The sequence below is a fragment of the Petaurus breviceps genome, unplaced genomic scaffold (assembly GCF_028583685.1).
Source record: "Petaurus breviceps papuanus isolate PSGF00001 unplaced genomic scaffold, PetGlider_PUasm1.0 207, whole genome shotgun sequence".
NCBI classification, from domain to species: Eukaryota; Metazoa; Chordata; class Mammalia; order Diprotodontia; family Petauridae; genus Petaurus; species Petaurus breviceps.
This window is the reverse complement of record NW_027185850.1, coordinates 22,057,613-22,079,565: the sequence shown is the minus strand read 5'-3', so window position 1 is coordinate 22,079,565 and position 21,953 is coordinate 22,057,613. Positions and strand designations below refer to the sequence as shown.

General features: G+C 52.8%; 1 protein-coding gene across 5 annotated transcripts in view; it reads right to left on the bottom strand.

Annotated features, from left to right (window-relative positions):
* Positions 1-620: 620 nt before the first annotated feature.
* Positions 621-21,953, bottom strand: part of LOC138164954 (single-stranded DNA-binding protein 3) — a 153,323-nt gene continuing 131,990 nt past the window's right edge. For 3 of the 5 annotated variants that reach the window (XM_069092942.1, XM_069092945.1, XM_069092946.1), the window contains exons 6-18: positions 21,467-21,547; positions 20,466-20,525; positions 15,111-15,177; positions 14,882-14,958; positions 9,419-9,483; positions 9,180-9,228; positions 8,276-8,311; positions 7,538-7,592; positions 5,436-5,506; positions 3,121-3,199; positions 2,638-2,666; positions 2,244-2,345; positions 621-1,378 (exon numbers count right to left, since the gene is read on the bottom strand). In XM_069092942.1, the coding sequence (XP_068949043.1) occupies positions 1,349-1,378; positions 2,244-2,345; positions 2,638-2,666; positions 3,121-3,199; positions 5,436-5,506; positions 7,538-7,592; positions 8,276-8,311; positions 9,180-9,228; positions 9,419-9,483; positions 14,882-14,958; positions 15,111-15,177; positions 20,466-20,525; positions 21,467-21,547 (801 nt within the window). In that variant the 3' untranslated portion in view covers positions 621-1,348. The remainder of the gene's footprint in view (positions 1,379-2,243; positions 2,346-2,637; positions 2,667-3,120; positions 3,200-5,435; positions 5,507-7,537; positions 7,593-8,275; positions 8,312-9,179; positions 9,229-9,418; positions 9,484-14,881; positions 14,959-15,110; positions 15,178-20,465; positions 20,526-21,466; positions 21,548-21,953) is intronic. The other 2 variants (XM_069092943.1, XM_069092944.1) reach the window with 2 other exon arrangements.

Below are 21,953 nucleotides of genomic sequence, written 5' to 3'. Positions count from 1 at the left end.
GCTTCCAATACTTTTTTGGGGGGGAAGGGCAATTGGGGTTAAGTGACTTGCCTAAGGTCACATGGCTAGTGTTAAGTGTCTGAGGCAGGATTTGAACTCGGGTCCTCCTGACTCCAGGGCTGGTGCTCTATTCACTGTGCCACTTAGCTGCCCTTCCAATACACTTTCATAACAACATTTCACTGTAGCGTTAGGAGACTAAAGCTCCAGAATCAGAAACTCTTAGGGAGCTCAGGCATCCTTCAGGGAACACCTTCTTCCCAGGTTTCTGGCTGGGCATATTCCAGCCTCCACTGGAAAACATCCAAAACAGTAGAAAAGTCTGAGGCGGGAAGTGGGAGCAGACCCTTTCCAGAGACACGAAGCAATGAAAGTGAGGGTGAGTGCCGGCCAAAGTCACAATGAGATGGTGACCCTATATGCCTTGACTGAATGGATAGCAATGTGTGTGTGTGTGTGTGTGTGTGTGTGTGTGTTCGTGCGTGTGTATTCGTCCAGAGGAAAGGTGGGCTGGATTCAGGCAGCAGAGGGGTGCAGCTACAAAGGACCCTCGACGACCCGCCTCCCAGCTCTCCCCTGGCCCTCCCGCTTTGGAAGAAGAGGCCTTTCTGAAGGAAGCGCAGATTGTAAACTGTCCAGTTTATTATTAGGTCTTTAAATGGCTACAACAGACACCAGGAGATTTCATATCTAGACTAGCTTTCCCGCCATAGGGTCACAGCACAAACATACAACAGGTTGGGTTTTTTCCTTTTTTTTGTCTTTTTTCTGCCTTTTTTTTTTTAAAAGAAGAAAGCAAAGAGGTTGATGGGGGGTGGAGGAGAGGGGGTTGCTAGAAGCTTCCATCTTTATTTCCCCAAAAACAACAAAACAAACAAACAAACAAAAAAAAAACCCCGATAAAACAGAAACAAAAGAAAAATGAAAAGTGTCACGTCCATAGAAGGCCCTCCACGGAGGGGGAGAAGGGGCGGTTGGGGAGGGGCCTGCTCCGCATCTTGAAATATATTTTTCATTTTCTTTTAAGTTTTGTCCTTCATGTTTTATGGAATAAAAAGTTCAGCCTTTTTATTGCATGAAACTAAAACTGGGGAGGAGGGGCTGAGGAGGCAGAAGGGGGGGGGGGGGTGGGGGGGGGGGGGGGGGAAAGTCCCCCCACCGTCTCCTGGCCAGTAAGTAACACCTCTCTTCTTCTTCTTGCATAATTTCTGGAATCTTCCCGCTCGCCACGGCCGGCTTGCTCGGCATCCCGGAGAAGAGGAGGAGGAGGAGGAGGAGGAGGAGGGGGAGGAAGGACGGAAGGAGGGAGGGAGGAGGAGGAGGAAGAGAAGGAGGGAGGAGGGGGAAATCACACGCTCATCGTCATGCTGGGGGAATACTGTACGGGAAGAATACAGACATGGCAGAGAGCCCGTTAGAGCAGGAGGTCCCCCCTCCCATCAGCCCCCCAAGAACAGGGACTACCCTGAAGCTGGCTCCAGGGCTAAGCTAAGAATTAAAGGTCAATGTCATTTCTGCCTCTAGTTCCTGGGCTTAGAACACAGCCCACGTTCAGGAAACGATTGGGACATTAGGGCTAAAAGGGACCTTAGGACAGATCATTTTAGGCCAACTGCCTCAAGTGGGGAAACTGAGTCTCAGAGGACCCAGAAGAAGTGAGTCAGGACTAGAACCCAGGTCTCTTAGCTCCCAGCTGAGGGCAGCTTCCTGGGCAAGCGGAACCCCTTCCAGGCCTCCCTGAACAGGCTTTGCTCAAAGACCCAAGGGCGCCATGGCAAAGGTCCCCAAATTGAGCCCTGGAAAGGGCCTCAGAGGCCTTTGGGTCAGCTCCTCTGACTTCAGAGCCCAGGCAGTGGACAGGACCGCGATGGGGTCTGAACCCGGGTCCACTGCACCACACAGAGAAGGGCAAAGAAGGAGACAATTTCTCCATCAGGAATGGGCTAAGACCCCAGGTGTGTGGTGGGCACTCCCATCCCGGGCGGGTGGAATACGGCTGCTGACACCTCAGGGTTGCCCCCCACCCTCCGTCTGCTGCAGGTAAATCCTCCTGGCTTTGACAGTGGATCCAGCAGCTGCTGGTCAGAGGCAGTCACCCTGTTGCTCCTGGGGATGGGGACAAGGCTTGGCAAAGTAGAGATGCCCTCCCTCCTCCCTGGCAGGAAGCGCAGCCTCAGGTCTGGTCTCCAGGCCCCCTGGGCAGAGGGGCCTAAGAGACAGACGGGAGGGTGCAGAGGACTTACATTGTCATTTTGGAAGGAATGGAGGAAGTTTCCTCCTAATTCGCCATCATCTCTGGGAGTGCCGGGGGGATTGCTAATGCCACTTATGTTGTTTGGGGAATTCTGCGAGAGGGAAAAGAGAAGAAGAGAGGGGCAGGTGGTCAGTCAGGCACATTCTCCCTGTGCCCCCTCCTTCCCCAGACGCAGGAGCTCCAGAGGGCCAGGGAAGGTACACCTCCCCCCGCCCCCATAGTACACAGCAGGTGCTTAATGAGTGCTCTTCCTCTTCCCCACCCCCTTGTGTATGCCACATGGCATGGCTCGGGGCTGGGAAATGAATGGACCAATCTGGGGGCTGGGAAGGTTTTCAGGGGGATCCTGATTGCTGTCGTCCCCCCCCCCCATGCAGACTCACTTTGGGAAGTCCATCTATGTCACCTGACCCTGAAATGGAAAAAGAACCCTTGTTATATTCCCAGAGGGGGCTTTACCAGCCTGAAGGACACTGAAGGCCAAACCTGGGAGAGGTTTTGGAACAGGAGATGTCAGGGCTGGGAGGGGCCTGAGAACAGAATATTAACACCCCCCACCTTGCATTTTATAGATGAAGTAGCTGAGGCCTGGCAGAGGGCTACCCCCACCACCCCATTCAATGTCCCTGCTCCCCTAAGGTCCTTATCTGGAAACCAAATGAGCTAAGGGGTAAAGTCCACACTTGGTTTTCCCACCAGAATTGTCTGTTTTTGCTGGAGAAATCAACCACTGGCCCCGAATCTTAAACCCCCAGCTTTCTCTGAGCAAAACCATCCCTTTAAATATGACCAGAAAATTGTGGCTACCACCCATGTCCTGTGCCCTGCCCCCCACCTTTAGGCAGCACCAGGCTTCCTCTACTTACCTAAGGATCCATTCATGTGATGGGGCTCCATGCCGCCCATGCCGCCCATGGGGCCATCCGAGCCAGGGCCCATGGGGAACTGAGAACAGAGCAGGGAGGGGGCAGAGTGAGATGGGGACCCCAGCCCGGAACCAGGCTCCTCCCCTCCCTGCAGCAGAGAGACTGCCTTGGGTTTCAGGTGGTGGGGGATGGCTGGGGCCACTGTCTTTCCAAATCTGAAATCCTGGGAAGCGCTTAAAGACCACTGTCCCCAAGCCTTCTCTTCCTGCTCAACCTCCCTGTTCCTCCAACCAGTACTGAGCCTGGTTCCCCTCCTTGGCACAGGCTAGCCCGTCTAGAGACATACCCGATATTCCAAAATGTGATCTGACCAGGGCAGAGGATGGGGGGGACCATGGCTCTGCAACTTCTGCACTACTGGCACAGTCTCAAATCTCACTGGCTTGTTCAGTAGCCATGCCATGCTGCTAGAATTATGCTGGGTTTGGGTTCCCCCTAGAACTCCTGATCTTCTACCTTCAGCTAATTAGTGTCCCTACACAACACTGCTGGAGAGGATGAGCAGGGAGGGGTGTGTGGATGAAGGAACTGGGTCCAAGGAAGTTCCTGGTGACCCTGCCCTCCCCCCTTCCCATTATAGGTGGCAGGCTAGCCAGGCTGTGCCCCTTTGGACAGTCACAAATATCTAGTTTAATGTTATCTCATCTGACCCTCACAATAACACTGCTATTGTTATCCCCATTTTTCAGAAGAGGAAACTGAGGCTGAGGGAGGCCCAGAATCATTCAACTAATAACTGTCTCAGGCAGGATCTGAACTCAGGTATTCCTTATTCAAGTCTAGAGCTCTATGCCACTGAAGCACCTGGTGGCCAAGTCCATCCCTGCCTCCTGCCATCCTGCCCCCTGAAGGAAGGGCCTGGCTGACAAACAGGTGGCAGAGGGGACAGAGGGCTGGAGCTGGAGGCAGAAAAGCCCCAGCTTCAAATCCTGCCCCCAACAAAACCAAGGCAGTGCGTGCCCTTCAGTAGAGCTCACATTCTGTGCTAGTCACTCAGGCTTGTGAGTCAAAGAAGCCCCTGGCTGGAGGGGCCTCAAGGACCCGGGCTCAGGGGGTGACTGTGTTTTATGTTTTCGATGGTCTGGGGGACGACCGGTGAGGCAAGGCCCGATTCCAGTGGGCCAGGGTACAACCTGAACCCAGGGCTTCTCAGCTCTGGCTCCTCCAGCCCCCAGGGCACAAAGCCTCTAGCTTTAATCTCATCTGCTTTAATCTCCTCAGTAGCTCAGTGGTTGGAATACTGGGCCCAAGTCAGAAAGATCCAGCCTCAGACACTTACTAGCTGTGTCACCACGGGTGTCACTTACCCTGCTCCCTCACCTGTAAAGTAGGGATATGTAACTGCCCGACCTCCCAGGGCTGTGGGGATGACCAATCGAGGTAATGACTAAAATGCTCAGCTGGGCACACAGCAGGAGCTCAATTATGTCAGTCATTGTTATGGTTGGGGAAACTGAAGCCCAGAAAGGGGAAGCAGCTTTCTAAGGTCACAGGCAGCCAAGGAAAGAGGTACTGGAATTTGTGTCCCAACTTCCACAAGAGGGCCCTGCCACCTGGTGGGATGCCTCTTCTCCCTCACACCTGAGCTAAGGCGCTTCTCCTGGATCCCCTCCCTCCCCACTTTGGGCGTTCTCTTCCCCCTTCTGGCCTCTGCTTTGCTCTCTCCCCTATACTGAGGGTCTCACCCATCAGGGAAGGGGCCTATGCATGCCCACTTCCCCCAAACCCCACTGCTTCCAGCAGAGTCCTGGAGGACTAGCCCCCAGGCCCCCAGAGCTGGCCAGGTCCTCGGGTCAGCCTGTCCAACATCCTTATTTTACAGATGAGGACGCTTGAGGCCCAGTGGGGAACCCAGGGCATCGAGCTGTCTCTGAGGTGGGATTCCCTTTGGGCCTCCCTGACTCCAAGCCTTGCCCTGCCACAATACACTTGATAAATATTGATTCAATTGGGTTATTTCCCAATTTATCCAGGCCAGAGGGGAATGAGCCTGTCCTGGGTCCCCCTTACTATGGCCTGGGCCTGTCCCTGCCCTTGCCTGAGACCCTCTGGTCTTGGCAGTGCCCCAAGCTGCCCCTTGGCCTCTGAAACAGGCGCCAAGCAGCCCGAGTTAATCACATCTTGGATGGTTTGTTTTTATCCCTCTCTGGTAACAAATGGCTGAAATCAATTAAACGGGCTTTCCCCTCAGCTGATGAAGTTAATTATGATTTGTTATGGTATCTGATATGTAAATGATTAGAAAGCAGACTTACATTGGACCGGCTGCCTCCGGGCGGCACTGGATTAATCATTGTGTAGATATTGTCACTGGAGTTTGTGGAGTCTGGAGGAGAGTTGGGGGGGGAGGGGGGTGATTAATTCATTTCTTAATTAAAACAAACTCATGCCACTTGAACTCATTCTTTTGTATTTTATCACTGAAAATTCCCTCTAAGTACTGCCATTTTCTGGCTAATTTGTATTTAATGAAGATTCACAAAGTTTTTAATCACAGAAAATTCAACTGTGAAAATTATCCAACCCAGCCCTGTTTCCCCTCACCCCCCCTTCTCCCACCATGGGCATCTGGAGGCAAATGGCCCTGGTTCTGCCCAGGCCAGGGAATGCAAAGGGAACGGCCCCCACCTTGCCCCAGAACCTGGGGGGAGACAGGAGGGGAGGGACCGGGGCCATATGGAGAGCTTTATTGTGACCTAGCCAGAAATGTAGGTCAGAGAGCTCATAAAAATTCAGCAGCAGCAGGAGGTGGGGGGAGGGAGAGGGAAAGAGGGAGAGGAAAAGAGAGACAGAGACAGACACAGAGAGAGAGAGAGAGAGGGAGGGAGGGGGAGAGACAGAGAGATACAGAGAGAGAGAGAGAGAGAAAGAGAGGGAGTGGGGGAGAGAGAGAGACAGAGAGATGAAAAGAGGTAAGGGGGAGGGAGGGGGAGACAGAGAGGGGAGAGATGACAGAGGCCCTCCATGCAGCTGGGAGGGGATGGGGTGGGGAGCTCCCCCCTCCTCTCCCTCCCAATTAGCATTAAAATGTCTATTTGAAAACCCACTAACAAGTTTTCAGGCAGAGCAGACACCACATGGAACATCCTCAGATTCCTGCCTCAGCCGAGGGTTCACTCACTTCTCCCTCACCTGCCTGGGCCCCAGGAGGTGGGGGGACAGCTCCCCAGCCAAGGATCACCCTGAGTCTCTAAGCCCTTCAGTGGGTGGGATGTGAAACAGCTACCATGCTGCTCTAGGGAAGGGCGAGGATCAGGAACCCTGACTGAATAGCTGGGGAAACTGAGGCTAAGGCAGGTGACTTGCCCAGGGCCTCATGGCTAGTCAGTCACCAAGCATTTAAGGGACCTACTACATGCCATCCATGAGGGCAACAGAGTCCGAGGACAGACAGGTGAGAGCATGGCCCAACAGCCATGCAGGAGATGGAGACTGCACCAAAGGGAATCCCAGAGGGGTGGCCCAGCAAAGTCCTCTGGGAGAAGGCCGGATCTTGGCCAAGGCTGGGGTAAGCCAATGAAAAGGTGGGGAGACAGAAGAGGGAGGGGCTCCACTAATGGGGAGCCCCCAAATTCTCACAATTTGAAAGTGTGAGATTTCTAGAAAGGGTTTGCTGAACCCCCACTGTGGTGGCCTCCCCCCGAATCTCCTAGTCTCCTGGGCACTGCCCCGCCCCCCCCCCAGATATGTTCCATCTCCTGTTTGCTGAAGGCACAGACTGTGCTGTTCACTCTCTTAGTGTTCCTGTAGGCCAGCTGGAGGAGAGCAGTCTGGGTGCCCAGATGGGCCTGAGCCTGAGGAGCTCAGAGCAGGAAAGGGCAGCCCCAGGCAGGTCTCACCTCTAGCATCCCAGACACTCAGGGTGGAGACCCTAGGGAGCCTGGTAGGGCAACAGCAGGGGAGAGGAGGGAGCTCCCTGTGCTATGGGAGTGCTGGGCTTTTTGCCCTGGGGTCCCTGCTCTCAGCTCCTTGGTTCTAATACAGAAGGGGCTGGGGCTCCCTCTCCCCTCCAGGAGCGGAGGGCCACCAGAAATCATGAGCCCCGAGGGAGGGGTCCCCCTGGGCTCCCCAGCTCTCTTCCCACTGGTCTGCTTGTCCCTGGGGCTGCACAGAGCCTGGTGGCCCTGCCCCCTCACCTCCCTGACTTCACACAAAGCTGATTGTGGCAGCTCAGGGGTCATCCCAGTCAAGGAAAAAAGGCAAGTGAGGCACAAAGAGGGTGGCTTTGACTCCCAAGCCCAGCCCCTACCCCTGCATCACAGCCTCATGGCTGGAGGGAGATGGGGCCGGGACCCTTCATTCATCTGGGCTCTGCCCTGTTCTCACCCACCCCCTGAGGGGCACTGCTTGCAATTACCTGCAGGGCTGGGCATGATGGGCGTTCCTGGGGGGCCGCCGCCGCCAGGGGGCCCCTAGAGAGAGAGAGAAGGGCATATGAGTGACCTGGAGGGGGAGTAGGGAGATCCTGCCGCTGTCAGCAACAACGGCTCACCTTGGTCCTAAGCCAAGCATTCATCCCCCAGCTCCCCACTCCTGCAGGGGCTTGGGCAGAGCGCCAGTCTGGTGCCTGAGGAAAGGGGGGCAGAGTCTGGGGAGCAGGCAGGCGTCACCAGGACCTTCCTCCTAAAAGGGGAGGGAGGAGGCCTGATCCCTGTTCTCATCTGGGAAACCTTTGCCTCCTCCCCCATGCAGAAGATGGGTCGGGTCTCAAGGGACCAGAACATGTGAGGTTTGGTTTGTTGTTGAGATGAAGAAAATTCAGATTAGACAATTAGAGACTGTAGCACTTTTAGAGCTAGGAAGGACCTCAGAACCCATCTAAGGCCAACCTTCTAACTGTATAGAGGAGGAGACAGAGACCCAACTTATGGGCCAAGGTCACCAAGGCAGTCAAGTGGCCGAGATGGGTGGCATCTGAACCCAGGTTCCAGTCAGTGATCACAGACACCCCCAGGGATGGCGCAAGCTCAGGACTTGGGATCGAGCAGGGGGTCTGACTAGAGACCATTGGTGAGGGGGAAACTAAGGCAGGCAGGGGAGGGGGATGGGTCATGGGAGTCACTGCACAAGACCCCCCAGCACCTCAGGAACTTACCACGTAGGTGCCAGGTGATGAGGAAGAGTATGGAATCTGCAGAAGGACAGACGAGGGTCAGAAGAGTGCTTTCCCTAAAGCTGGCCTCCACCCTGCCGCCCCCACGGAAGCTCTGCTTAGAGACCCTCCCAGAGGGGTGAGATCAGAGACCTAGAAAGGGATCTTAAGAGGCATCTGGGGGCCACCCCTCATTGTTCCAGAGAAGGAAATGTGATTCGGAAAGATTAGATGTGGTAATGTACTTCTATCACCCCCCCTCAGCCTTCTCCCAAACCACTCCATTCTTCCCAGGTACAACAAGGGGCCCCAGTGGGTGGATGCCCAGAACAGCTGGGGAGGCTCTCCCTGACCCCCCTTACAGCTGGAAGCCCTTCTACTTTCTCCTGGGAGTGCAGCCCCATGCAGAGCTGGCAGGGAAAGTGAAGCCCATACCTAAGTTGCACTGTCAGAGAGTCATGGTGCTGATACCTGAGCCTGGACAGGTCTCCCTGCCAGAAGTTTGGGGGCGTGATGATAAGGAAGCATCCCTTAGGCTTCCTTGAACCTTGACATGGTCTAATGACCCAACTGGTTTCACCCCTTTCCATCTGACTCTGGTGTTGCATAGTAGGCAAAGAGACCAGAGGTAGAGCCCCTATCCCCCTCACTCTCTGGGTGACCTTGGGCAACCACGCTGGAGCAGAGAGGGGCTGAGCTAGGTGGTCCCTGAGGCCCCTGCCAGCTCCAGAGTTGACTCAAGGAGAACCCAGACCTCTCTTCTCCAAGGCTCCAAGAACAAGAATTGTCCCACAGAAGCCAGGGGGGAAGGCAGTGTGCACCTTTCCCTGCCAGGGAGCATGGTATCCATCTCCCTGACCTCACCACTCCCAGCCTTGGCCTCGTCAGACCAGGTACCAAGACTTACTGAGTTAGCGCTGTTAGGGTTGGGCCAAGGTCTGCCAGCTCCAGGGCCCCTGAAATTCAGAAGAGAAACATAATGAGAAAAAGAAGGCAAGGACCTTGGACAGCTCCTGGAAGGAAGGGAAAGATGGGCAGGGACTTGGTGAGGATGAATGCCCCCAAAGCTACCCAGAAAGCTACAGGGAGAAACGGGGCAGGTCCCCCCCCCCCCCCAGCCGGGCCAGGTCTGGGTCAGTGACTCACATGTTGATTCCAGGCATGGCAGGCCCTAAGGAGTTGGGGGGAGGTCTCATACCGCTGCCATAATTCTGTAAAGAGAACCAAGGGTCAGCTGGGGAGGGTGCAGAGAGACCCCAGCCCAGGATGACTGCTCTGGGAAGGTGAAGTCCTCCAGGAGGAGTAAAGGGGAGATGATAAGGAATCATAGCTGATAATCAGAGTGAGATGTGCTACTGCAGCGCCTGGGATGGGGTGGGTGTCCTCAGGGCCCTACACCGAAAAGTGAGAAAGAGTATCAAGACGGATTCCCACGGGTTAGAACGTAAGCTGGCGCGTTTTTCCATCTGTATCCTCAGTGAGCAGAACAGCACGGTGCACAGAGTCACTAAGAAGTGCTTTCTTTCTTCCTCCTTCCTTTCATTCATTCACATCTATCCTTTCCTGCCCTTTTACTCATAAAGCCTTCTCCTGTTGTGAGGGACAAGGAAAAAGAGAAAAGGAGTCCAGGAAAATTAACCAATGCATAGACAGTCCAGCAGGATACAAGATGGTCCATTCCTACAGGCCCCACCACAGCAAACGAAATGCTCAACGTTTTTAAAAAATGTAATGTTCGGGGTGGCTAGATGGTGCAGTGACTAGAGCACCAGCCCTAGAGTCAGGAGGACCCGAGTTCAAATCTGGCCTCAGATACTGAACACAAAAAACTAGCCGTGTGACCTTGGGAAAGTCACTTAATCCCAATTGCCCTACTCTCTCCCTCCAAAAAAAAAAAAAAAAAAGCAAAAAAAAGGTAACGTTCTTTGGCTTTTCCCCTTATGTTGCTTCCCAGTGACTCCCAGCAAGCCTTTGTCTTGGACCTGGAGCCAATTACAACACATTTACTGCTGCCCCGACCCCGACTCACCCCAACTCAACCTGTGACTCCTGGATGTGCCCCCAGGCCAGCCCTGGGTGAAGGGCTCTTTCAAGATTCTCTAGGCCAGGGTCCGTTAAAAAGAATATTTTTTTTTAGTAACTATTTCAATATAATTGGCTTGACTGGTAATCTTCTTTTATTTTCTTACACATACACATTTTAAAACCTGATTCTGAGAAGGCTCCATGGGCTTTGCCAGACTGACTGCTATGGTGGTCTAGGACATGAAAATGGTGAAGGGCTTGTAATTGGTCAAAGTGCCTTTTTATAGAGGAGGAAACTGAGGCCCAGTAAAGAGGAGGCATCTAGCCTCACGAAGATAGATAAGAGGCAGGATCTGAACCCAGGTCCTCTGGCCCAGAGCATGCTGGTCTGCTTCCTTCTGCTTGGTTTCCTTACTGGGCACAAACTCTGAAGGGTTCTCCTGACCAGGGAGGGCTGGGACCAGCTGTAAAAGCCCAACTTTGTTTGAAAGATGGGACACAGTGCCAGAGGACAGCTGCCATGGCCCACAGCTCTGCCTCCCACCACCTCTCCCTGCGGCGTGGCAGCTCCTGGAAGGCAGGGCAGCTGACAGCGCAGCCCATGCCTGGTACCAAGAGGTGCTTAACAAAGGCTCTCCAGTCATTCCTAATGGAAAAGCATAGACTCTGGGTCACACACGTGGGTTCCAACCTTAGCCTTGACATTTGCTGACCAGCCCCAACCTCTAGAAAAGGGCATTTGCATTTATTTTATTCATTTATCTATGACTAAGTCCAAAAGAGGGCAGGACTATCTTATTTTTGTCTTTGTAACCCCCCCATGCCTAGCACAGAGTCCGGTACACAGTGGCACTTAATAAAAGTTGGTATATTAATGACTGAATGGATACTAATCAGTCACTATAATAATTTATGGTTGAATTAATATCAAAACGTAGTAATTATTGATGACAATAAATCACAATTAGAATGAATGACAATCCATTAACATTAATGCTTGAATTAATGAATTGTATGAATAACAGATACTATTTAGCATTAATTATAAGAGTCAATTATAAAAAAGTATGAACAATCAATTATTGCTAATAATCAATAAATTGACCTGTATGTGGTCATAGGCAAATGATGAACCAGTGCTCATTAAAAGCTTGCTGCATGGCAGGCACCAGAACTAATAATAATAAGCATTTACAGGGCACTTTGTAAACGTGATTTCATTTTATCCTCACAAGCCCTGGGAGGAAAATGCTATTCCTATTGAGGGATGAGGAAAGTGAGGCACAAGCTAAGTGACTAGCCCAGGGTCACACAGTTACCAAGGGCAGGATCTGCACTTAGGTCTTCCCACCTCCAGGCACAGCAGCAGTTCTACGGGCTGGGAGCAAGTCTGCTGTCTGAGCCTGTTTCCTCATGTGTCCCATGGGGACAGATGCTAACACCGCATACTCTCTGGGGATTTGGGAAGGGCTGCCGGGGGGAGAAGGCTTAGCCTGTTTCTTCTTGGCCCCAGACGGCAGAACTAACATTATAAGAAGCTGCCTGGCCAGGGCAGCTGAGCTCCCCATCATGGGAGGGCTCCAAGGAGGCCTGGCAGTCACTGGGCAGGCCGGAGGGCATTCTCATTCAAGGATGGTGTGGACCAGACAGACGTCTCTGAGGTCTTAGTGAGACAAGGTTTTTTAAGCTGGGTGTCAGGGACAGAGGTGGGCAGAACAGAGGAGAGAGGGGTTTCTGGCCAGACAGGAAGGTGGGGAGGGACTTCCTCTGCAGGGACTGGTAAAATGAGAGAGCCCGAGGAGGGCTGGCCCCTGCAGAGAGAGGGGAGAAGCAGGGGGCTAGGGGAGTTCATCCAGGGCTTTTCTTGTGAGGTCAAGAATAAAGTGGGGTGGCCACCCCCCCATTTTTCAGGTAGGGCTCAGAGATGTGCACAGGGTCATATACCTGGAACAGAGACCCTGAAAAGGAGGGGTCTGGGGGCTGGGCCAGATAGACCAAGCAGAAGAGTGGGGGGGGGCGGGGGGAAGCAGGAGGGAGGCAGGTGGGAGAAAGGAATTCTTCAAGGCGGCAAAAACTGGAGACATGGGATTAACCCCATGGGGGCCATGCAGCTCATTGATGCTGCCTTGGTGGGTGGTGTGGAGCCTGCCAGCAGGGCCCCAGGATGACAGCCTGGCACAAGGGGAGGGTGCAGGGGTGGGAGGAGGAGGAGCAGGAGCAGCTGCAGGGAGCCTTGTACCCCCATCCTCCCTGCTGCTCCTAAACAATCACAGAAAACCACATCTGGCTAGAAAGAGGGAGAGGAGGATTAGACCTTGGAAGCCGACTAGTCCCTTGGAATAAACTGAGGCCCAGAGAGGGGCCGGCTATGGGTACCCAGAGGTTGGAGTATAAGTTCAGACTTGTCCTTGACACTGAGTAGGGTGGGATACCCCCCCCCCCTCCTGTCAAGGAACTATCACTCAGCCCAACCCAAGGATTATTGCTAAGTTACAGACTAATTTTTCTAAAACTGTGGTGTTATGAAAAGAGCCCGACTTGGAGTCAGAGGATCTTAGTGTGAATCTTCCATCTGCTGATTTCTCTACTCCTGCTTAAGCAAGTCCCTTTAACCCTTTGGACCTCAGTTTCCTTATCTGTAAAGTGAGAAGACCTGGACTGAGCCCTTCTCAGGCCTGTTCATTCTCTCCTCAGATACCTCCAGTCATAACTAGGGACACCCTCCACACTGCAGAAAGATCAGGGGCGAGGGGGCCTCACAGGAAACAGCATGTTAGGAAAATCCTACCAGGGCCCGCTCTGATGCCTCCCTGGGGCACAGCAGAAAGATGTCCTAGCCCGGCAAGGCAGGACTGGAGCTGGCCCAAGGGGACGGAAGGCGTTTGGCTCCAACAGGGGCCTCTCTCCTAAGGGGTCCCCGCAGATGAAACCCAGGGTATTGTCACCTGTTGAAGTAGGTCCTGGGGCAGGAGAGGACATACCCATGACCACCCAGGGAGGGAGAGCCAGGGAGCCAAGAGTCACCCAGTCTGGGGTCTCCTCTGTTATCCTCAGCTTAAAAGCTGGCTTTGCTGGTGGCAGGGGAATGGGAACATCCACCCTCCATAAAGCCCTTGCCCACTTTCTTTCAGAGGCAAAGGACAAAAGTCAGTAAAACTTCCAAATGCCAAAGCAGTTTAGAGGATACAGGGAGGGGGCAGGAGAGGGAAGCAAACTGATGACAGTCTGGGGAGCCTTCGAAGGCCCCTTCTGGTTCTAAACCTTTCTATTATCCTTAGGTTATACATGAAAACACTGAGGGCCAGAAAAGGGAGGGACTGGAGGCCACAGAGCCCAGGGCAGGGGATCATGGGTTTAGAAGTGGAGGACTCTGCACATAATCTAGTCCAAAATCCTTTTACTGATAAGGAAATTAAGGCCCAAATAGAGAGCTTAAGTGACTGTCTTGTGGTGACAGATAGGACTTGAAACCAGGACTGTTAGCCTAAGTCACATTGGCCCAATGGATAAAGTAACAGTCATGAAGATTCCTCTTCCTGAGTTCAAATCTGGCCTCAGCCACTAGCTGTGTGACCCTGGGTAAGTCACTGCACCCAGTTTGCCTCAGTTTCCTCATCTGTAAAATGAGCTCCCGTATCTTTGCCAAGAAAGCCCCAAACAGGGTCATGGAGAATCAGACACAGATGAACAACTGATGTCATTCTCACTGCTTTTCAAAAAGAGCCTTTTTCTGGGCAGGATAATTCTCCTCTCTGTGCTTCAGTCTCTCCTAAAAAAGGATAGGCTTGGGGATGGGTGCACAAACCACAGTTCTCCTGGGCAACAACAGGAGTGCCCCCTTCTCCAACTCTCACCACCAAAGCGCAAGCCCTGGGCCGCAAAGGTGGCGGCGGCCTTGGCTTGCCGCAGACAGAGCTGGAGGTACCGCCTGATCTTAAGGAGACGTGAGAAGACCCGTGCCTGGCTCCCCTAGAAGGCAGGGACAGGGCTTGGCCCTGCTCGTTAAACGGGAGGTCCTGTGGGACTCCTCCTCTGGGCTGAACCACGGCCAGGGAAAAGCAGCCTGAGGGAGGCTGGGAGATGCCAGCAGGGACAGCGGGAGGAGGCCAGAGCTTCTCGGCCTCGTCCCAGAGGCGGGTCTCTCTGGCTCAGATGAAGAGCTCTCCCCTTTTCGACCTCACTCACTTTCAAGGCATAACTAGAAGGGGCAGAGGGCTAGGAGACTTCTGTCATAGTGGCAGGAAGCTGGTGAATTCGGATCTGCCAGGGGGAGAACTGCAGAGGGCGTGAGCTGGGCCAACGGGCATCATGGGAGATGGGAAGGCACTCTCCCCACGCACCACAGAGTCCCCTTCAGACAACCATGATGCCCCGCCATCAAGTACAGCGGCCTTCGTTCCCACACTCTGACACAGCTGATTTCCGTCTCTACCTCAAATCCCTTCCGCTCTTTGGCATAGACTGTAGCTACGCTCCAGAGATGCTGGCTCCGCTCTTGGGGGGACGGCCGAGGCTCCCCACCGGCCTCTGCTTCAATCTCGAGTCTATGTCAGAATGAGAGGGTGATGGGGGGCGGAAGGTTACCTGTGGGCCAGGACCCATTGGTCCCATTCCTCGTGGGGGGTTCATTCTCTGCATTGAGCCTCCCATATTAGGGTGTCCTGTAAGGGAAAAGAAAGAACACAGGGCATTAAGGGGGGACGGAGGGAGAGGAAAACAAGCCTGATGTTGAGCCGCTGCCCAGAAGGAACAGGGGGTGGCCGCGTCTCCCCTAACCCTGGCACCCCTGCTGGACGCTCCTGGCCAGGCGTACCTTGTTGTCGCGTCGGGTCCATCGAGTTGGGCAGTAATGGTTGTGTGCCGGGAACTCCTCCGGGGGGCTGAAAGAGACAGGAGATGCAAACAGGGGGAGGAAAGGACCCAGGGAGGGGGGACCCCAGTGACTGTGCTAATGGTGTCCAGAAGCCCCACGTCAGCACAAACGGCTGAACTGTCTCCCTGGGGAGGGGGAGGGGTTAGCTGCTGGGGAAGGGTTTGTTGTGGCCCTCCCCATTTTTAGGTGCACTGACTCAGGGCTGGGAGGAACCCTAGACACATGCTAGTCCAAAGTCTCATTTAACACAGAAGGAAACTGAGACCCAGAAAGGTGGAAGCAAAGCTCTGCCAAGGGGCAAAGCCAGCCTTTTTGTGACAGATGGCACTCTCAAGCTTGGACCCCTAGATCATCATTAAGGGGCTGACCCCACCTTCACAAACAGGGCACCTGTGCATTGGCCAGGATGAGCTCACCATCCTTCGGTGCCAGGCTAAATTCAGCTTATCTCCCTGGCTGGGCAGCTGTCTCCTCTGGGTTCTGGCTTGAATCACTCCCTCACCCCACCTAAACTTAAGCAGAGAGTATGGGAGATGTGGGAGCTCAGAGCATCATTTCTAAAGCCTGGCGCTCTGGAGACAGGAAGGCCATGCCCCAGAGCTAAGGTGGCTAAAATCCTGCTACCTCCTGCCTTAGCGGCCAGGAAGTCCTGCCTCCTGCCTGCTACAGCCCTGGTCTCGCACCCCCGCCCCCCTCAGCATCCAGTCTCCTGGCAAAGAAGGGGAAAAGCCGAAGGGGCTGAGCAGAATGAATAGCATTAGAACTGGGGACGCTCCTTAGGGGAGGGACTGACTCCTAGCCCCTCCATTCTTGGGATCGTGGCACAGCCTAAAACCTCCATGGTCTCGGAGTCCAAGCGGCAGAGCCTTTGATCCAGTCAATGTCCCAAGAAGTGGTGGCCCAACCTCCCTACCTGAATACCTGCAGGGATAGGGATACTCACAGCCCTTTGCTGCACTGCAGGACAGAAGCTCTAATTCCTAAGATCAGAGGCCAGCTAGCTGAACTCTCCTTTTATTGTACTGTATTTGAAGGCATTTGGGGTGCAGTGACTTGCCCAGGGTCACACAGCTGGTGAGGCCAAATTTGAACTCTCCTCCTGAATCCAGGCCGATGCCCTATTCACTACAGCCCTCCCTAGTGCCCCTCCCATCTTATTTTAGGCCCCTGAGGCCCAGGGAAGTTTAGAATTTGTCCAACACCAGTAGGCAGTCAACAGCAGATGCAGGATTCAAACCCATGCTCTCTAATTCCTGTCAACAGCACCATTTCCTCCCCCCAAAGTGGCCACACCCGATGGCTTTGAGGAGTCCTCGTCAGGTATCCACAGGGGCCCAAAGACTTCTCAGTCACAACGTGTCCAAATAAATGAAAAATAATGCTAATGCCTGATAGAGAGCTTCCCAGACGATGCTTCACCAGGGCCTCAGAATGGCCCTCTGGGCTAAGGAGCGTGATAATTATCACTCCCATTTTACAGAGGAGGAAAGTAAGGCTCTGAGGACAGGGGGATGGGTTGGTGCCCACCCAAAGCTTCTGACCATCTACACTAAGACACATTAGAAGCTGGGGGTGCAGGAATGGGCAAAAAGAGAAACCTGGGTGTCCCCTGGCTGCCCTTGATGCTGAGTAGGAGGGTGGTGGCCATGGCCGTCCCCTGTCCGTGATGCTCCTGCCCTCTGGCCCCTGGGGTACCCCTGGTTCCCTTAAGAGCCCAGGCTCAGAAGCTGCCCTTCCCCACAGCCCAGCTTTCTTCTTGTTTCATAATCATTCTGAGCCCAATATCGTCTCCCCAGGCCAGACCAGAGGGTCGGGGATGGTCTAATGTCCTGCCTTTGTACCTCCAGTGCTGGCCCAGTGCCCAGTGCTCAGGAGGTATTGGATGTTTGTTGAATGAAACAGAAAACAAATCAATAAGCATAGACTAGGCACCTACTGTATGTATATCGGATCACAGCTACATATTATAACGATATATAATGAGTGTATATTTTGATTTACCAAAAAGCAATTTTTAAGACATATAAACAGTAGGTGCTTAATATATAGATTTAAATCTAAAGCATATTGCTCAGATACCTGTATATATCTAAAATCTGCAGATACACATCCAGCCGGCTCCTCTCAGCTCTGACACTCGATTCAGTAAACATTAAGCACTTACTGTGAGCCAAGCACTGGGTACTAAGCACATTCTTCGGAGGTTCCATCTAGTGCTATCATCTCTATGCTCACACCCCTTCCGATTCTGGAGACATCTGCACCACAGGACTCTAAAGAACACGTTCCTGAGGGGAGGCAGGGTCTCTAACAGTCTCTAGGCCAGGGCCAGTGACTGTGAGAGATCGCAGGGAGACCAGGCACAATGGGGTGAGGCAAGAAGGTTCTTGGGAACTTAGGGGGTGACGACTAGTCTCCTGGATGGGAAATGCAGGTAACCTGGAGGAATTGTTTTTTTTTTACTGTTTTCTTGGCTTTAAAGATGGGAAGAGGAGGGGGTGAAGAAGAGGGAGAAAACAAAGGTAGAAACCTGGCTTTGAAGGTATCCCAGACACTGGCTTTTGCTTGGATTTAATGGCTAAATAAATTTCAATTGTTAAATTTCTGAGAGAGGGCTTTGTTTCCAGGTAGAACAGGGCACTCCTCCGAGGCGGGGGCCACTTTCCACCAGTCCACACCTGGAAAGACCACCCTTGGCAAGTTGATGGCAGGGGTCCCTAGCATCAGGAAAATGAAGGTGGGGAACAAGGCAGAGGGGGGTGGGATGGGATAAGAAGAGCCCTGAAGCCTCAGAGGTCACTGAAGCCACCTCAAATCTGAGAAAACTCCTTTTCAAAAGTTGTCCCCAGTGATGGGAAGCTCAGCACCTCCCCCAGGGAACCAGATTCTTCCTTCTGGCCAAAATCAGTATACGTGTTGTTCAGAGTGGGGAGGGTCCTCAGGGGTGTTCTAGTCCCAAAGCCTTCATTTTGCGAATGAAGAAAGCAGGCCTGGAGATGGGGAAATGATCTGCCTGAAGTGACATACATGCCCAGGTCTCCAATCCCTTGTAGTCAGAGGAGCTAGGTTTGAATTCTGCCTCTGATGCTACCACCTGTGTAAGCCTGTGCAAGTTTCTTCATCTCTCTGGGCCTCTGTTTCCCCCTCCATAAAACAAGAGGCATCTGAGATCCTTCTAGCTATAGGTTTATGATCCTACACCATATTACCTGGACCATGAGTTAAGAGCTTTGAGTTCCAGTGGTGAACTTGGTTTAGGGTACCTGCCTTCCTATGGGACAGCTCTTGGAAGTCTTCCTACACCCCCAGGCTGGCTGGAGCCAGGTGGTAAAGAGGGATGGGCTAGATTCTAGATCCCAAGAACCCGGGTTCAAACCCTACTGCTGAAACTACCTATGAGACCTTGGATGAGTCACCTAACTCCACGGGCCTCAGTTACATCATCTGTCAATGAGAGGTTTGGAGAGGACGGTCCCTGGTCTATGCTCCCGGGATATAGAACCAGGAGATATTATCAGCCATGGCAAGGGTTGTGCACTAGTTTTACTCTATAAAAGGTCGTTATGAAATCAATGAAAAAACTGTCAGAAGGAAAATAAAATTACCTGCTCCAAACACAAGCCATCAGGGCATTTCCCCAGTGACTTTGGCCCTGGGATCCTTGGGGGCTGGAGACATTTGGAGGCCACTCCTGAGTGTAGAGGGGTGTGTATGGGGGCCTGGAGCACCCCAGGGGTGCAGGGAGCTCGAGAACACATATTGGAGTTACACAGAAACCAAGCTTAAGAATGGCCACTGAGCATATGGAGAGGCGACTTCTAAAATCTCCACCAAACACCCCCTTCCTTATTTTGGAGGGGAGCCCTCACTCTTCTCCCAGGGGTTGTGAAATCTAGTCTAATACCGCCCCTGTCCCTATTTACAGATAAGAAGATGGAGGTTAAGAGGCTTCCCTCATGGCCATGTATCAGACGGAGGATTTGAATTCCTTCCACTGACTCCAAATTCAACGTTCCAGTTACCATGCCACACTGTTTCAAAGGCAAGAGTTGATAGTTCTGCAGGTAAAGGGTGGCCCCTAGCTCTCTGTGGATCAGCATCATCCTTTGTTCTGACGCTCTGGGGGATGCAAGGGCCATGATCACCAATCAGGACCTAGACAGACTTGGGTGGCCTTGAGATTCTGAAATCACCCCCCCCCCCATCTCTGAGCCTCAGTTTCCTGGCCTGTAAATGAGGGGGATGGGCTCCCCACAGCCTCTAAGGTCTCTATCAGGTCTAATACAATGCAGAGATTGGACTAGATGACCTTCAGGCTGCCCTATCGAGGGCGACAGAATGGAGGTATTAATGCCAGAGTGGGAGGTGGGAGCGTGGAGACAGAGACAGAGACAGCAGGAGAGAGCGAAATCAAAGCAAACATTCACTGGCTGACCCTGGGCCTCGTCCTCAGGAGACGTCTCTGTATCCTTTCCTCCAAAACAAACAGAAGCCATGGATTCTGGGTCAAAGAACCTGGCTTTGGATCCCAGCCCTGACATTCAGCAGCTCTGTGAACCCCCCCCAATCACATGACCTCTCTAGGCCTCAGTTTCCTCATCTGTAAAAGAAGGGGGTCTTCCAAGGAGAGTCTGGAGGCCCCTTCAGGGATGTCTGTGAGGTCAAAACTATTTTCCTAATAACACTAAGACAGTTTATTTCTAATATGGTATAAATTATGTGCACTCAAACCAATGGGTATTTTTTGTACTAAAAAAATGGAAAAACTTGGAGTGGGGCTCTCAGCAATTATTCAGAGTACAAAGGGGTCTTGAGAACAAACAGTAACTGGTTTAGACAGCCTTGAGGGTCCCTGGGGTTTTTCATCTATTAAGCACCTACTGTGTGCCAAGCCTTGGGAATATGAAGAATGGGAGTTAAGGGAGGTGGCCGGGATGATCCCCAAAGTCTTTTTCAGTTCTACATCGGAGTGTTCCCTGGGCCTCAATTTCTTCCTCAGTGAAATAAAGGAGATGGGCCAGATGACCACCAAGGTGCCTCCTACCCCTAGATTTCTGACTTATCCATCATTCCTCCTCCTTGGGGCTCAGTTTCTCCATCTGTAAAATAAGGGCCATGGACCAGGTGACCCCTTCTCGGCATCTTCCCTGATGAGTGTGGGTGCTCACCTCTCTTTCCCTCCAGCTTGGCCCACTCCCTTCCCTCCGCACTGGACGACCCCGGCATCTTCACCGTCACCACGACCACCACCCCGGCCAGCAAAAGGAAGGAGGCAAAGGAAGGTACCGTACGTACCTGGTTTCCCATTCTGATGGGGGGCCTGGGGCCGCCTGCATATCGTGGTGACATAAAGGGCTGTAATTACAGGAAATTAATTCAATGACAGCCTGCATTCAGAGCACGTGGACCACAGAAGCCTCTCACTGCACAGAACTCCAGGAAGGCCCAGCCTAAGCTGGGCTTGCTGATGGCTCCCTCTTGGATTTTTCTCTCACTCACTTTTTTTTGTGGCTGTCTTTTTCCATCTACCAGATAACCTTGGGAAGGGGGTGGGGGTGGGGGGAATACACTGTCCCATCCGCCAAAGAGAAGGTGGATCTTCGGGCTCCAGCCTGCTGCGCCCTAGGGCTTAATTCTCTGGACCAGGAGACTGGCCTCAAGAACGGATGGCAAAGTTAAATCAAGGACGTTGGGGGAGCCGGGCTAGGGGCAGAGGCTCCGATGGGGAGACCCTCTGCTACCCTTGACAAGGGCAAAAAAAAACAACCAAAAATAAAAAAAGGTCTTTAAAAAACCAAAAAACCAAATTGAAATGAAAGTCGAAAACCCGCAAATGAAGCCAAACACGCACGCGCACGCGCACATACATACGAACACAGGAGAACCACCAGGGGACAGGGGTGGGGGGCAGGGGGCACAATGGGACAACCTACCGCAAAGGAGCCCACAGGGAAGCTTTCTGAGCGGGGGCAGGGGAGCGCGGAGGAGAGGCCAGCGTATGCAGCTGAAGGGGGGACCCAACCCCCAACATGGGAGTGAGCAAATACACAGGATGGGGTGGGGGAGTCAAACAGCAGACTGGGGAGGGGCCACCGCCAAGGCTGCGGCTCCTTCTGGGAGGCCTGGCTCAGAGCTGGGAAGGCCGAGGAGGGAAAAGTCTAACTCCTGTCAAGTCTTCTTGGTTAAAAATGTTCTCAAAGGAGCAGAACTCGGTGGAATGAGGGAAAAACCCAATGCTTTTCATTTGTTTGTTTCTTTACTCCCCAGGCACCCTGGGCAGAGCTAGTGTCCTTTACCTGACTGTGGGGTCCCATCATGCTGTTAGCATTGTGTGGTGCAGGCTGTGCGTGGGGCGAGGGCTGGGAACCCGGAGGACCCTGTGAGGTCAGACAGTAGAAGGAGGTTATAGATCATAGCACATGGAGAAGCGCAGAAAAAAGCTTAATGAAAACAAAACAAACAAAAAACAAAGAAAATAAAAGACAACCAAAGGGGTGGGGGTCAAGGGGTTGGGAGGAGGGGACGTGTTGGCTCTGTTTGGCGGGGGAGGAAGTGGAGTGATGGGGGCTCATTTTGTTCATTAAAATCACCAGCTAGCTGGCCATTAAAAGGGAAAAAGAAATAAAATCAAGATTGACAAATACATTCATAAAGGATTAAAAAACAAATAAAAATCAAGCAATCGAAAGAAAACAGATCAAACACACTGTTCAAACCATACGGGGGAAAAACTGTCCCAGGAAACATCCTTTTCTGAGTTTGCCATGACCAATACCTTGGGGT